Source organism: Etheostoma cragini, chromosome 22 (genome assembly GCF_013103735.1).
Source record: "Etheostoma cragini isolate CJK2018 chromosome 22, CSU_Ecrag_1.0, whole genome shotgun sequence".
Lineage (NCBI taxonomy): Eukaryota > Metazoa > Chordata > Actinopteri > Perciformes > Percidae > Etheostoma > Etheostoma cragini.
In genome coordinates this window covers 15,977,822-15,995,593 of record NC_048428.1, presented here as the reverse complement: position 1 = coordinate 15,995,593, position 17,772 = coordinate 15,977,822, and the positions used below count along the sequence as shown (strand labels likewise).

The window sequence follows — 17,772 nt, the reverse complement described above, 5'->3', positions numbered from 1 at the left end:
CCCCCCCCCCCCCCCCCCCCCGTCCCATCTGTTTACCATTACCAGTGATGTCCTCTCTGCTCTGCTCCAGTCTTCAGTGTAGTGCAGCAGAGTGTAATTAGGGTTTACTGTCAACAACCCAAAGAAACCGCAGCCTGTGGTTTTTACAGTTCTCTGGACCTCCTATCTCCACACTCAACGACTAGAGATGATACTCCACTATCTCCGTCCTAGTACCTTGTTGGCTGCCTCCCCTCTGCTAAACAGAGATGATTGTAGCTTACTCAAGTTTACCGTTATGAATTATTGGCTCTGTGCAGCTGCCCTGGAGTGCATCTTTATGTTTTATTTTGTTCATAGAATCCTACCGATTGCTTCAATGTACCCCCGTAGCATGCCTGTAACCTACTCATGTCATGTTTCTGATTATGTCACACAGACGACTTTGCAGACGAGGAGGAAGTACAGTCTTTTGGATACAAGAGGTTCGGTGAGTGAAAAGTCCTTTTTCGTATGGTGGAAGATTAAAAAGCTGACCCATTTGGAACTCTATTCATAAAACGTTTTATTGTTTTCAGAATGAAATGAATTTTTCATGTCAGCACAGACAGCAGGCTGCCAAAGCCTCATATGTCCTGCTATGTGGCTCGGTCACTAATGGCTCTGCAGGGTTTGGGTTTAACATAAATGTGGCTGACAGTGTGTGAGGTCTACCACACAGACTCACAGACTGGCCCAATGACTGTTGACAGAGCTCACTACATCAAGAAGTTTCAAAAACTCTCTTCTCTCTTTCATCCACTTAAATTAAGTCCCTTAAACACTCTGACTCACACAAACATGCCACAGGACTTCAAAAAATGTGTAGTTACTCAAGCTGAAATTGTAGTTAACATATATCTTTATAGTGGTGCTGACAGAGTTCACATGCATCTGGTTTGCATACAAGTGTAGTAATACACATGCACCATGTAGCTAAAAAGTAGCAGTCAGACCCCATTTTCAGAAGATTTTCCCAGGGGACTTGTACACTGGTAGTGAACCAGACAAGACCAGAATGATAAGCTTTAAAAAATGCTTAAAGGGTCAGTGCACCCAAATTACAAGCACTGACCTCTAGTGGTATCAAGCCATGAAGCTAGTGTTGGTTGTATTGTTCTGGGTTCTGAGATATCGGCCCCTGACATGATTGCTTCCAATAAATCCAACCCAGTAGTGTAATCTGCAGACCTCACTATCAACAGGTTTTATTTTCTGCCAAACAAAAATGTTTTTTATGACTAATACCTCCTGTAAAGTTGAAAAAAATATCTTTACATAAATTCGGCAAACTAACCCTTTAAAATTTGAATGTTTTTTTCCCCTGTGGCAACTACAATATGGCCCTTTCTTCTTCAATGCAATGCGCTCACACATTTTGCATTTTTATTTTCTAAATGCACATTTGTTACTCTCATGCTGCATTAATGATCAATATTCACAAATACTTATGTATATAAAGGATCAGTTAGTTTCACTGCTCCTTCAGTGGCTGCCGTTGGGTTTGTGAGGGACATGTTTACCATAAAGTGCAAACATTCATGCTTTTTGATGAAGAAGAAAAAATCTGGCAGCAAAGGGCAAACACTGTGTCACACACACCTTTAAACACATTATTATTACTTTCCTTGGAGACAAAGCACGTGCTCTATCATTGTTAGATTCAACACTGATTTGGAATAAGGAGTCTCTGTGTTTAGATGTTGCTGCAGTATGACTCATTCAAATAAAGTTCGGCTGAGGTCCATGGGAGTGGATGTGAGACAGTGGACTACAGCACCAGCTGAGAGGAATTCAGACTTTGTTAAAACACAATCTCTTTTATCCGAGTCACCCGAGTAGAAGCATCCTGTTTGTCTTTCTCTGTGAGCGCGTGCTAGTCCCGCTCATGGAGACGATTAGAGAGCTGCGGGGCAGGAGCCAAATCCTGCTCACTTTTAACTTTATCCAAATGAACTTTTGACATTCGGAGGAGTAAGAAGAGCGAGCTGCTGAACTCTGAGCTGAGTGCTGTTGGCCCTCTCAGGAACACGGCAGCTGTTCGGAGAAGCCGACTCCGAGGGTCTGTTTCACCACTCCAGAGAGCTGTGTTTTGCAATAGAGCTGCATTCATGCAAACCATCACAATCTCTCATTCTTCCACTATTAGAACTATTATCTCAGTACTCAGGGGGAAACAAGCAGTTATTTCCTCTCTGCATGTTTTGCTTTAGTTCATTGCATTCTCCCAGGAGACTGATAGTGTTTAAATTGCTGTGATGTGTCAAAGCTGGGACTGTTATAAAGTCAGGACTGAAAGCACTTTTAACAAATAAACATAGGTAAGAAACATTGCATGCATGGGTTTGGGTTTTTCCTAGCCTATTTACATACACATGTCAAACACTTAACTAATACTGCTGACCGTTTTCTAAAGTGCTCCAGAAGTTTTTCCAGGGAGCCATTGACTCCCACCAATTCTAGTTCACAAAGAAACTCACCTCTCAGTTGTTTGAAACATGGATTACCAATTGTGAAGCACTTTGGGTAAAAGTGTCACAATGATGCAGTATAAGAAATCCAACATGAAGAACAAACAAGATGGTAAGATAAGGGAAAAAGAAGTTTGTATTTTTCTGGATTAGTAGGCTGTTTCAGATCATTCAGATACGTTTCAGAATGCATACAACACGGTCTGATGTTTGGATTTATCTTCCAAGAAAGTACTTTACAAAACTCTCCTCCAGTTCCTTATAGTCCAAGATTTGATGCACCCATCTCAGTTTTGTAATAAAATGCCGTAATGCAGTTGTGTTACAAATCTGACACAGCTTTCATTTAGTTTCTTCACTGATTTGGCGGCAATTCATCTACATCGATTTTAAATGGAGCAAACTGTTTTCTTATTCTATATTTTACACAAACGTCACCCAGAAGGCACGCATACATCATGTCTCTTTGCACGAATGCACACGTGGACACACGATTTTCCACTCTTTCTATATAAGTGGAAAAGCTCAAAACATACACACGCACGCACGCACGCACGCACACACACACACGTACACACACGTACATTCACTGAGTGAGTTCATCTGTTAATCCAATCTCTTTCCCTGCCAAGTTAAAGTCATGCCAGAATTGCTTCCACAGTGCTCAAGCTTTAAACAAATTTATTTTTTCAGCGGGGGGTTGACAAAAGAAGGCCATCAGAATAAAAATGTACCTGAGCTTTGGCTGAACTCCCTTAGAGCTGGTATAATCATTGGTCATTGGCTGTTAGCAACCGTTGAATGAAAGCAGTTTCAACTAGCACAGCAAGTTAGCAAGCAAGTCAGACATGAAAGGATTGAGGCCTACAGTATATCTTTACTTATGTTGTCGCTACTAGAAACATTTCAACAGTGGAATTAAATTGTTTTTCTTAGGAAATGCTAATGCAGAACAGTGTGGCAACATGAGTTTTCACAAAATGTATTCTGTAAAGGAAGATATTACCATATATTGACAATAAATAACCATGTGAGAACATCAAGGCATATTAGAACAAGAATTTCTCACAATTTAGTGAGTTTACGTTTACAAGTCATATTTGACATAAATGGTATTTACCCCCATCCTGCACTGGCTCTCATGCCCTGTCGTGGTACTACTGTATTGTTTTTTTTACTGGAGGCAAGTTGGTCAGCAGGTAGGAGTCAGGGCCATTCATGATAATAAGCAGCAGGTCCTCCTGGAATGTGCACTCATGTCTGGATGGGGGTCTTTCTCCCTCCTCTGCTGTGTCTTCTGTTCCCACACATGTGGGTTTGGAGAGGTTTGGCTCAGGAGGTTTGTGGCCGGCGCGGAACCTAGAGTGCACTGATCTATTTCCTGCACTTGTTATGGTTTCTCCAGCGAGGTCCGGAACATTCCTGGAGCCGAGCATGGCGTTGGGGGTGTCTGTGCTTGGAACCAGCTGTGTCAGCACAGCCAGGGATCGGTTTGGTCCGGTGGGTTTCTCTGGCAGAGAGCATTCCCCCTCTTCACAACCACCTTCGGCTGTAGTCATAATGACATCTCACCCACCACCTCATCCATCTTGGTTAACATGGAATCAAACACGGTAGTGTTAACACTACTAGATTACTTTTGTCAGACCCTGACATATTTAATACACACTGTCAAGCGATACTTTGTAGCGTGTCAGAATGTCTGATGAGGATTTTTATGCACTTTGCTGTGGTTTCTTGGCCTTTTTTACGGAGTTGTGTTGTGGTTTCTCAAATTCTGCCTCGTTGTTCATTATTAAAATTGCATGGCAGGTTTTGATCACTTGTTATTTGGTAAAGCATGCAAAGCCTTCTTCACTGTCAGCCTTCAGCAATGTCAAAAATATTCCTTTGGCCTTGAGACTTCACAGTCAGCTTGGCTTTGCAAATATATTTATTCTCATTTCTTTTTGCTGCTTATGATTACATTTTCTCTTACGCGATTCTCATATTCCATAAAGTCACAAATCAATGGTTTTTTATTAACAATGGATCAAGTGACCATTTGTAACTTGAAAGCTTTTGCTCACAATGAAAACCAGAAGATTGTTTCTTGACTTTGCAGTTTACCTCAGTTTTGTGGAGCTTTACAGCATGTTCAGCTCATTGTTTTTGGTTTTACAGATCGTAAATTTACTGGTTCAGTCTTCAGAAAATATAAAAAAGCTCCAGAAACCCACTGTATGTGACCAGTTAGCGACTAGCTGGTAAACATATTGGAACATTTAGCTGCTAAAGAGCTGCAGTACATCCCTCAGGAGTTGGTGGAGACCAAAAGAGAGGTAAAAGGAGAGTGAATAACATACTCCCATTCGTGAGTAGATATTCGCTGATTTTGACAAAAAGGTATTTTGGAGTAAATTGCAGACTCCATCTTTAAGTGTTTCATGGGAACTTCATTGTTGAAAGGAGCTTTTGCAGAAGGTCTAGACAAAGACATATTGACCTGCAGCGGGTTAAACAACTGTTGCAGAGAGCAAACGTAAATGGAAAAACACTTACTGTAGTCACCTGCTAAAATGGAGCAGACCAGAAATAAAACACAGCATTGTGCAACTGTCAAAAAAGTAAAGATTGGCTTTTGGCATAGTGATGCGATTGGGTGGTATTTAAAAAAAGAAATGTGATCATTAAATTCATTTTTAGGCATTTTCAAGCACACGTTTTATTCTTTATACTGTACATGGTTTTCTCCAATAAAAGGTAGCATGCATCTTTAACAGCTGTTCCTGATTAGTTGTGGTCTACTGCCCACACCTGTGGCTTGTTGGTTAATTAACCAGTAGAATTAATTAATCAGTAGAAACACAACTGTGTGCTGTTGCTCTGTTTGGCTCTGATGATGATCCTAAAGAATCAAAATGTCTGCTGCACTGCAACTATAATTAAAATAAAAAACAGTTTCTTTTAATGTCCTACAGTTCTATGCAGGAGATTCCCAAGTGTGTATTTGCTCATGTGCGCTAATTCAATTGCAATGGCATGCACTCAGATTTTTCAGTTTTAATTGTCTAAAAAACCGTCATACGCCCATGCTTTTTAAGTATTTTAAAAGCTGTGGGGAGCCCAACAAACACCTTAAAGCAATTATAAATGGAGATGTAGAGAAATTAAAGTGGTGACAGAAGGAGAAAGAGGTGAAAAACTGTAAGTGTGCAAAAATGTAGGCAGACAAATTATATTTGTGAAGTATAATGCCATTTAAATAATTGAAATAAAGTCAAATGTCAGCCAGTGGCTTATAGAAACCAGCTCCACGCCTCGGTTTCACATGTCAGACTTAAATCTTATTTTCTTTGTGTAGGGAAAGGAAAGTTCACCCAGAGAATTTGTAGCAGGCTGTTAAGCCTCTGGGTGTAAACAAAAAGATGATGTACAGACCAGGGATGAGGGATTTCCTCATATCTGGTTTTGGGAGAATCTCACACGGCCGGACAGATAGGAGGAGAGATAACGCCAAGATGCTGAATGAGCTAAAAGAGCAGGGGTTGCTGGGCGGAGGGTATTTTATCCCAGGAGATGGGGAAGGGAGTGAAAAGGAAGTGGCAAAAGGTGGAGGAGAGGCAGCCAGTTGTGAGAGAGGAGCAGGAAGTGGATTGATGGGTTTAGAGGTGCATGAGAGGAGTTCTTTGTGTGGAGATAAGGGAATGTGAGTGTGTGTGTGTGTGTGTCTGTGTTATGGTAGTGGATAAAGAAAAGAGGAGGAAGTAACGGTATAAGATCCAGCTGGAACGCTTTATCTACACACCTTTGTGACATAAGAGGATTTGCACTCACAGATACAATTAGAAAATAATAAGTTTAACGCTGCAGTTTTTCAGACGTCATTACTCACACTCTCAGACACACTCTTATCTCTGTTATAGTTCAATCCTTTCAACCAAGAATCTCACACAACTTTTGAAGGAGAAAAACTGTAGCCAAAAGAGGAAATGGCAGCCGATCACAGAGGAATTTTATCAACACATCATTTTTTTCTTTTTTCTCTCAGTTTACAATAGTACAGCCTGGGATGACAGAGCCAGTGGTGGAAATGACTTTTACACACACGCTGTTGTTCCCTGACCTTCTTGTATGTCATAAAAGTCAAAATACAAACTCATTAACTGTATATATTCAACGGCGTGTTACTTGCATATTATAATTTCAACATATATTCAGATATTTTCTATTTGAGAATGACATGATGCATCTCAAGAGATGTATCATGATATAATACATTTGACTACCTATACAATACATATTATAAATATTTATATTTATAAAATTTTAAATGCAAGGGGCTATTTCATCAAATTTGCAACATCACTTGCCCTCGCAACACATTTCAGTAATTGTTACAAATGCCAAACAGTACTTGCAACCCATGCATGAGAATTCAAGAGCCCCGCTGTTCTAGCACCCGCTGTTCTAGCACATTTATCTGTAATTTGCGAGCAACAATCAAATTCAGTTGAAGCAGCCACGGCTCAGATATTCTCACTTTTAGTCCCTAATATTGGTCAAGATCCAAAGACCTCAGACCCATAATTCACCTTGACACCCCCAGGTTGTAATGCAGTCTTTTGCCATGACTTGGTTGGTACCTGTAGTTTTCTATTTTGGTTGTCCACTACGTATAAGCTCAGCTCGCTTGGAACCCTGACCACGGTGGAACGGAAAACAGTCCCAGGTACTATCCACAGCATTTGTTATGGTAAAACAAAAAATGATGTGGGTTTCTCCTAGGCTTTAGAAAGTTAATAGAGAATTCACTGACTTATTAAATCAGTGAACCGCAACATAAGTAAATGATCTGAATACATGTTACAACACTGGACACTGTAGAGAAACTACAGCAGAATAGATGATTTTCGCATCGCAGTTAGTTCAGAGGGATCCGGTAAACGTTTGTCCAGACCTTTCACCCCCTCCTCTCTCTCTCTCTCTCTGTCACACCTTCTTTAGGCTGAATAAAACATGACTTTGGGCGCTAGAAATGAAGAGTAGGCATCACATGTGCAGGTAGTTAGCTGCTATTTTCAACCTGGCCTGTGATCATCTGAGTGTCAGTAACTTGTCTGACTCACCTTTTAGAGTGAGGAGAAGCAGCAAAGTCTCCCTCCAACTCTCACACACCATAATAACCCCAGTGTCCTTGAGGTGACCCACATACAGATGTCAGGGGAGGGTTCTGGAGTAAGGCCTTGATTTAAGACCCTTAGAGGGGGTGTTTCAACAGGGGGTATGAGTCATTGATTCAATAATTAAATAAAAGAATTGCAGACCGCAGAGAAGGCTCTCCAAGACACCTGCGTTCCTTTAATGCGTCCCGTGAAAAGGCTTGGTTCCATTTGGCGAGCTGCAGTTCTTTGTTCACCAGGGAACATGCTTCTCCATTAGATCTTACATTGTGTGTGTGTGTGTGTGTGTGTGTGTGTGTGGTAAAGCGCTTACTGCCAGGAAGCTTGTGAATTTCAATAAGGAGTCAAAGTCTTAACTTTATTGACAATACTTCATACTTATTTTATTTTGTATTTATCAAAATCTGCAAAGTAAGTTATTAAATATATAGTCCAGTAAAGTAGTATAATTTATACTATTTTTATGTAGAAGTGGAAAGTAGCAGTATAGTACAAGTACTATAGTACATTACTGTGTTCAGCCTTACAAACACAACATCACACTCTTATAATACGGATAACTTTTATATGTGAGTCTCTTGTTTCAGCGAACACCTCCGGCAGCAGAACACAGAGGGACTTTTAAACAATTAATTTGGGGATTCTAGATCCCTCTCTTTTAGTATAAGTAATACAACTCCTACATTTTGTTTTTCACAGTCCAAAATGTTAATGAAAGGGGGTAAAATGACTGTGAATGGTGCCAAGATCAACTTACAGCTTCCTGGTTTGAAAAAGGGAGTTGAAGCGGAGAGGAACAGTGAGCGGCTGCTCCAAAACTCTGTCAGACTCATAATGACTATCACATTTTCCATGTGTGGCAAAGATTGCAGACAGAGGGAATTCACTAGATTCATTTTCTGGCACCTTGCAGAGCTCTTCACAATTTTTGCCATGCATGCATATGGTTAAGTAAATTAAAAAGGGATAAGAAAAAATGAATATCTGTTCTTCACTTACGCCAGAATATGTTGGTGCTTCACTTTGAGTCAAAAGTACCCTGAGAGTACGCTCAGAGTTTGTGTTAATGGAGCCCACATTCACATTAGTTTGTATCATAAAAAAAAGTGTTTAGAACATTTTTTGTAGTTATTTTACAAAATGGCGTTTGTTGTTGCAGTAGTTGCCAGGGTGACAACACACGTCAGTGGGCCCATAACTTGTATGACGAGTGAGGAAGAGGGGCACTGACAGGGACTGTCAGCAGACCGTTAGACCCAGCCCGCTGTTTGGCTCATTCTTTGTAACCAATGCAGTATGATAGCACGGCGGAACCAGCCAGCCAGCCAGCAAATGTCTTCTTAGTTGGCTAACGTTAGTTTGCTGACTCTGTGCCGCACCTCTCGCAAAAAAATTAGCCGCATAATCCTTTCACCTCATCTGGCAATAGCATTGTGCTGTGTGTTGATGAAGCATCCACAATCGGACTAATTGCCACGTAATGTAACTACTCCACTGCTGGTTTGTCCATTACTGCAAAACCTTACTTCCACAACTTACCACCAAGGGGGTAAGCAAGCGTCCGCGAAGCGTAGCTCCTGTGGCGCCATTTTAAGCCATTACCTCTGCTTACCGGCATGTAAAGAAAATTACAAAATACAGGGCCTTATTACAATAGACATACAGCATTTTAAATGAAATAGAAGCAATTTGTATACCAGGCACTCAGCCACCTTTAGCATTCCATTGACTGCTATTCATTTTGGCGCCATTTTCACAAAGAATAACTCCATCCACGGCAATGGGATCTGTTTTTTTTCTCCATTTCCTTCACTGATGTGCTTACCATCATGCTTATCGTGAGTCAGAAGTTTATACGTTGCCATGGCAATGGTACACCTACAAACGGCTGCCACGCTGACCATTCTGCTATGTTGATTTAAATGGGATAGCCTTTGTATCCATTTCATTTCTATGGTCTGTATTCAGTGACCCCATATGTTTTCAACTTCCCATGTATGGCAGTTATGACATTGCTTTTATTGGCATTACCTCTCCTTACAGGCTTGTGAAAAAGAAAAATACAAAATACAGGGCCGTATTACAATATGTATGTTAAAAGGAATAGAAGCAATTTTATATCTTGCAAAGCAGTAGGCTAGTAAAAGACAATGGTTAGAATGTAAGATTTTAACCCAAAGTGTGTGTCCGCACGCATAGAGTAGGTCATTTGTAATCTGCTGAGTCTGGCGTTCTGGTGGTGTTGGCCCAGATGCTGGGGATCAACAGTTTGTGGGAGATGTGCGTGGCGTCTGTTATGATGCAGCCAGCTTTTTTCGATGCATCTTTTAGTGTAGAGGTCTAGTGTGTAGTTTTCACTGTCAAATTGCCAAGAAAGTGAATCCTCTAACTTTATTTGGGTATGCGTATTTTGTTTAGTTTTGTTTAGAGTGAAGAACAGGATTAAATAATGTTTTGTGTTACCCGTCAGAGCACACAGTAGTTTGATAACAAAATGTTTTTGCTGTTTGGAGTAACAAAATCAAGTCTTTGGTCCCTGATGAGTCCTGTGCAGCACAGATTCTTCCAGAATCAGCTTCCCTTTCCAGCACTGTCGCTAGATTACCCTAAACACACATGTTTGTGTAGAGTAATTTCAAGCCATTGTCTGGTGTTGATTACTGCTTTCAGTAAGTGGTGTGATTCACGACCCAGATGTCAGACAGCTCCTCTTGATGCTTCGTCTTGACTTCGGGCTGCTCTGAGGTAGAAGAGCGTGCCATCCTCATGTCTGGAGTGTGTGTGTCTGGACAGATTTTGGCACAAAAACTTCCTCTTCTTCCTGACCAGTCTGGCGTGTTGTCATTAAGACTGACAGACCACACCCCCGCATCCCACCGCAGATGTGTTGGGCCACCCAGAAGGAACTTCAACACCCGTGATGCTGCCTAACAGAAGGCCTTTCCATTGTTACCTACCTCAGAGAGCATCCCGTCGGTTTTTCTATTTTGTCTTGCTGACTTTGGAGGAAATGTGTATCATTTTGTAATTGAACCTTCTGCTTGCGGTTTGTGCTCACCCTTGGATATGAATTATTGTTCTGAGCAATTCATACAAGTGATCATATCTTTTAGGTTTCCATTCATTTGCATGCATTTTTTGTTCAAAAGATATATATTTTAAAAACTACTTGTATACTTTAAGAAATAGTAGACAAGATTATATAACCTTTTTTCAAAATGTTTGCACATGCAAAATGTATTTCTCAAATACATTTTCATCTGTAATTGAATTATTAAAAGCCTCTTTAAAAGCCCAGTTTAGACCAAAGCCGGTCTGGAGCGTGTCTAAAACGAGCTTCTGTGACTAAGACAGCCGAGTTGCAGCGAGAACATGAGCTGGTTTGAGTCAAGCTTAGAGCGCTAAAAGTGTTCCCTGCAACGTTCTAAAATCGTCTTTGAATCTTTGGTCCAAACTGGGCTTTAGGCAGTCTGACCTTCTAACAAGACACAACACACAGTCACAATATTCATATTTTACAGCCCTCCATGTTCTCTCAAAGCCACTTTTAAATGATAGAGCTTCTTATTACAAGCAACCCTAAATCACAGAGCGGCTTTTCCCCACAAGGACCATAATGTTATATCGACATTACCCACAAGCAACACCAGAGCAGAAACCACCGGGTTGGGAAGAAAATGTCAGTCCACAGTTAAAGAAACACGATCAGAGAAGACAAGAGGTGCTTCGGTGTTGACCTGTCCTCCGTCCGTATGGTGGAGTGAGCGGTGGATGTGGCCAACAAGGTGATGTGTTTGGCTGATGAGAGCATGGCCTGTAAAAGAACTGTCCCGTTGAGATTTTCCCCGACCGGCTTTCTGTCAAGTATCCTAAAAATCTGCACAGGTCTTTAAAGTCTACCTAGCAATGTCCGGCACCAGAACAGGAACTGTAGTTCAGTACGTTTACAGACAGTGTTTTAGTAGGACATGAAGCGTGACAGTAGACTGTTACAACAACTGAAAAAAGGAGAGGGTTTTCTTGGTAATTTTACTACAATCTGGGTTTTCTTGGAACATGCTTCTAGTGGCCCATATCGGTTCTGCATGTTTCGGTGATTTTGCATTAGCACTCAGCTGTGGTGGTGGCAGCTCTAAAGCCTGAATCCCCTCTTTAAGGGGAAAGACTTCAACACTAATATGTGTTGTCATTATGCATGTAACCAGGATGCTGTTTAGGCTGTACTAGCAGGTAAATAAAAAGTTTTGTAAATCAGAAAATAGTAGGTTTTATTGCCTCAAATACCTTTTTTTTTCTTTGTTTATCACAGCTTCTAATTAAAGGGATAATGTCACATTGTTTATTTTATTTCTGGTTTTCTCTGACTTGCGACATTCAGCTGTTTGTTTTTCTTTGAAGTACTTGCCAGTGCTCCTTCGGCACTGGGGGTCTTTGTGGTGGTTTCAACATTTTGACTGGCTCCTGAAGCAACCAGCGGGAGATCTCTAGACATCGATCAGATGTGGTTTCAGAAACCAAAACTAGGATCCAGATCCTTGTAGCTGAGAGTCAACTTCAATATTGAAAAGGCTGAATGAAAGAGACTTCTTGTGGTGCAACATTGTTTCTTTCTTTGAACTGAATTCTTTTTGCTATTGGTGTCATGTTTCCTTCAAAGTTGAGTGGAGTCAGACTATCAAATCCTGGATGCTAATGTGAGGGTTATTAAACAGTGGGCCACACACACACACAACTAGCTGTTACTAGAGAGCTGTAACGTTTTGGGCTGCTTAAGCTCTGATGTTTTGCTTTGTAACCAAAGCCCAAGTCACTCCGTTGGGCCCCAAATCCCTAAACTGAGTAAGTCCATTCTGGCTCCCCATCTCTCATTGTTGATGTAGTTTTCTGGAAATACGACCTGTTTGTGTAACTGCAGCGAGCGCTGAGTCTGTGCAGAGCCGAGCGGGGCCTCCGGACTCATGGGAGGGGGCCGGGTTGCAGGGCGGGGCAATGCTCCTGCGGGCTGCGTGCCTGTCTGACCTCCGCTCATCTGAAAACCATTTTGGAAATGTTTATTTCTTTACCTTTACTATCAGTCGGTGAGATGTCATTATGGTAGCATGAGGAGTGGGCAGTTTGGCCATGCTCTCTGCGTCTTTTCCAAAAGGATTTGCAAAGCTGACAGTCCACTCTCTGTTTCAAGACTACAAATGTTCTCTGCATCATTCCAACTTGCACATTCAGTGGAGACCGGCAGATATAAGCATATTTGCACTTAATAAGCCAAAATACAACATACAGAAACCCCCATTTTCTCTCTTTGCTTTTTTTAATTGTGTCTAATGGAAACTCATAAACCTGTCATTGGATCTGAAAGATGAATTTGATCTTTGTGTAAAAAATAAAAGTTTTGCCTCGATCATTCCCCCGAAGCGTGGCGGCAGACAGTTGGAGCCTGAGCTGCTGGATGTGTCTTGGTTGCCTCATATTTGGACAATTCCTTTTGTTGAATGTGATACAAAGCTGTGTCAGAAATATTCATTTTTTCCCTCCTTCCCATTTTTACGTGGATGATCTGGCGCATGTCACAGTCCCTGAGTGGCTGCTGGCTCTCTGTGGACGATGTGACAGGGGTTACTGGCTTTTACAGTCCATCCGTCATTGCTTTCTCTCCACCTCTCAAATATTTAAATGATTTCACTCTCCCTCTTGTTTTCTCACATTTTGTTTTTTTTTCTAAATTCTTTTGCGAGTGAGCATTGGGCTTGTCCTGCCTGTCATCATTCCTCTACTCGTTCCTCCTTCATTAACTTTTAGCCTGGAGCATCATCCCCGCCTGTCTTATGTGATGGAAGCGTGTGGTTTTCATCATATGAAATACACGAGATGGAGCCTGAATCAGGCCACACATGGAGCCGAGATGGTGCCAGTTTCCTACAAGGCCCCAAAGCCATTCCATGAACTCAGAACCCTTTGGCCCTAATTCTGCACTTCCTCTGATTGCGTCATTGGCAGGTACGGTCTTGAAGGGAGCGCAGTGGGCATGCTGCAGGACGTGGTATATTCTGCAGGCTGTTAAACATTCAGTTATTAGGCAAGGTAACCATGAAGCCAGGACCTCCGCTGAGACAGAGCTTTCTGCATTGGCCGTAGATCGTGTTGAGCGTGTACTCTCTTCACATGTTCCTTTAACTACAAGAGCTAGGGAATTTATTTTCATTTTTATGTCCATGTTTCTGTTTTGTGTTTCTAGAGTTATGGATAAAGAAATCCAAATCCTGTTTTCTCTTCCAGAAAGTCTTCTTTATCTCCTTCTGTATGGCCACAAAGTTGAACACAACAAGTTTAGTTCTGATGCTTCCTCCAATATTTGAATGTAAGAAATGACCAATTGAGATAAATGTTGAAATACCGAAATTAGGTACACCAAGGAGGTGCATTGAAACGTCACAAAACACCTCAGATCGCAAGTAATGGAGGTGTGAAAAGATCCAAACGGGGACTATTTCTTTCATGTCTCAAAGTCACTGATTTATGTCTAACAAAACTGAGAGCCAGTATACACACACACACACACACACACACACACACACACACACACACACACACCATTGCAGCACATGATTTAGTGCAGGCCTGCTCACCATGTCATTGAGAAAGCTGAGCGGTGTATGACTCATTCATTGAGCCATCATCTCCCTCCTGACTGTAAAACATCTTGGCTACGATTACAGTGTATCAGAGATCTTGTAAAACTGAAAAAAAGAATTCTGCTTGAGTAATGAAGGACATATGGCATAAAGGATGACTGCAAGAAAACAATTGGAAACAAACAATTACACTTTTGGAAATCAGTAAAATAAAAAGATATTTCACAATGTGTTTGTACTGTTGGTGGATAACAACCGTCCACTTTGTAATGTAATGGAAGATGCATTTAATCACCATTTAATTTAATTCACTAAAATACCTCAATATTGATACCGCAACAATATTTACTGTTGACTAATGGTGCTTTCCCAAAGTATTTACACAATGAGATTTTTGATAAATAATAATCAGCAATGTGGATATAAGTTGGTAAAGGCAAATAATACAGTTAACTCTGGGAAGTTCAGGTAATGACAGAACTTTAATAAAGCATTTAAAAGCAGGAAAAGACAACACTTTACAGTATTACGAAATCCTAAATCTAAGACGATATCTAGTCTCACATCCCAATAGCGATATAATATCGATATATTGGCCAGCTCTAATTGTATCCATGACGACTAAGCTTCCCTAACCTACCCTTTCCCTAAACCTAAGTTGTTTTTGTGCCTAAAAGAAAGAAATGTAACCATAGCGTTGTCATATCATAAAATGGATTTACTTTTAAAACGGTGTCCTTTCAATAGTGGTGAATATCAGAAAGCATTTGCATGTACCTGTGGAGAGCATGGACATATTTTGTTGTTTAGTTTGGAGGACTTGTTCTTTCTGTCCGTCTACATTCAGGTTTCTGTCCGTTTTTCTCTCTTATGTCCATTTCCTTCTTTCTCTCAAATGTTCCTCTGTCCTTTCTTTCTTTCTTTCTTTCTTTCTTTCTTTCTTTCTTTCTTTCTTTCTACCAATGCCCAAATAGTAAAAATTGAGGCTATCAAGTTTTTTGTATCACATTGTATCATTTTAAATACAGAATAATTACTTGTAACAGAGTATTATTCCATTCTGATATGCTTTGCCTTAGTTCAAGGCTCAGAGGACTTCTTCCACTGCTGTAGTTTGTCTTGAACTCCTCTCTTTGGCTTTGGTGCCAGGTATAATCTACTGATTGCCCTCTTGGAATAATGTGCACTTTTGTTCCTGGAAAGGGGTTTGAGTGTTTGTTAGGAAAGGCAGTGATCCAAATCACAGTTTTTGTGACCTCAGCGCACAGCTTTGTGTTCTCATCCGTTACTATAGCGTCCCTTCTGCTATATACAGTAAATAAACATTGTCTTTTAATGAGCGGGGCCCACGCACCGGCCGTGCTTTGCTGTGGAAATTACTTTGGTATTTCTGGGGTAAATGACGATGATGTTTGGGTAATCCCTTGTTTCAGGAAAGGAGGCTGGTGAAAGACACAGGCTTGAAGACACTTAATTACCACTAAGGTGGACACTGTCTGGATAGTATTTACAACATAAAGGTTTTGCAGGAACAAAGGGTGACTTCATCTGCCTACACACAAAGACATTCACATTTGAAAACCTGCGGGTTTGTTGTTGTTGTTGTTGTTCTTCTCTTTGTCATTGGAGCATCGGTTTTGTTTTGCTATGAGCAGTGAAAGGGTTGTTGTCAGCTTGTGGTCTGAGTATCCTGGACGGTGGTTATTTTTGTGGTTGTGGTCGGTCAAATCCGACTGTGTCTGACTGCGCAGGCGAAGGGAAAGATGAGGAATCAGAGTCCAATTTATTTACGAGCAGCCCAACTAAAGGAAACGGAGGCTCTGCTGTTAAACTGTGAACAAGGAGGTCGGTGTTCACTTGTGTTTCTCCACAGTCCATTGCAAGTTCTCTTCTTCCTAGTTTTGAATATTCAATAAAAGGTGTGTCACACTAGAAGCTTCTTCTTTAACTTGATCACATAACTCAACACATAGTCAAACTTCACGTGCAACAAACCTCAAGATATTTTATTCATGTGTGAGTATTTGTGCATCTGGGTTGTGTTAGTGTAACAGATATTTGAGTATGTGTGAAAGATGTTTTTCCTGGCTGTCTAATATCCATCTGGCCATTTTTCATGTAAACATGCCATACCCTAGGTGTATTTTTCTGATTGTGTTTATATAGAGTCAAAACTTGATTTTCTTTGTCTATCGTACAGTCTCCTATAACTCTTTAGTAATGCATAATATCTTGGATTTAGGTTTTACTTTCTTTATGCAATCTGCAATCAAATCCTATTAAACAAAAACAGCCAGAGGAAGAGGACATTAATGTGAGAATATAGTTAACCACGCCACATCCCATGTAAGCATGGCTGGTTAATGGCAGGTTGAAATAGACCAAGTTCAAACGGAGCTAAATTTGGTGAAAAAGGGAGCTTTATAGATGTCTATACTTACATATAAACATTGTTTTAACAGGACTTCAGTGATTACCTTTTAATGTGTAATTAGGACCTGCTTCTCATTGAAATGGCATTTAAATGCTGTTGAAACAAGTAAACTAAACAGTTACTTTTCAACCCAATTTAGCCCAGTACAACCGTAAAACCTTAATGCCTTTTATCTCTCCCCCTGTAGGTATGTGGCAGAATCTAGCATAACTAACTCATGCTAGTTGTTAAATCTTAATACGTTTTTGGTGCTGACCAAAATGTTTCCAGACTTTTCAATTACAGAAAGATGGCGTCATTTGTTTGATATGATTCAAATTTTTTTCCAAACTTTCTTTGATCTAACAGTTTCAAAGTGCATGTATGGCTGTAAACACAACAAAATGAAAAGACATGTTTGTAGAAAACATTTACTCAAAGTAAAGTGAGGTGAAAATACCTGAGTTTCAGTACTGAAACTCATATTGTTTGATTAGTAGTAGAGCTATACTGATCGGCCTATCGCATTATTGGCCGATATCTGCCTATTGCAGACATGACATATTCGTATATATGTTGGCTGATAAGTAACAAGACATTTAGTTTGGGGGCATGTAAATGTTGACTTTTGCTATGTATCTCAGTCACAATTCTTTAAAAAAACGATAACTGAGGTATTGGCACTGTCGACAGATGTTATTGGAGTTTGTAAACTCCCAGATATCAATATGAACAATCCATATTCAGTTGAGCTTTACTTAGTGTTGAACATTTAACATACCCCGCCCAAATAATGTAGCCACTGATATTAATTTTGAAATTGAAGTTGCTAGCAAACAATAAATGAATGGCAAACAAGCCTTGATATGTTCTTAATGCTGATGCTCTACATGTATTTAGAGACATCACAAGGAACAACAGAGATAGGAAACACAAATGATTGGCACATATGTAAAACCACGAACACACCAATATTATCCCAAAGCCTCACTCAGCATTCCAGTCCAGCATCTGTCTTGTCTCCTTATTTGTCCTGCTCATCCAGGAAGTGACCCACTGGGAAATGAACAGCAAGCCGG

At 40.5% G+C, this 17,772-nt stretch overlaps 1 protein-coding gene across 1 annotated transcript in view; it reads left to right on the top strand.

The window, feature by feature from the left end:
- Positions 1–17,772, top strand: part of LOC117937884 (collectin-12-like) — a 30,409-nt gene that overhangs the window by 836 nt on the left and 11,801 nt on the right. Inside the window, exon 2 of the mRNA XM_034862139.1 lies at positions 419–469. Coding sequence (XP_034718030.1) covers positions 419–469 — 51 coding nt within the window. The remainder of the gene's footprint in view (positions 1–418; positions 470–17,772) is intronic.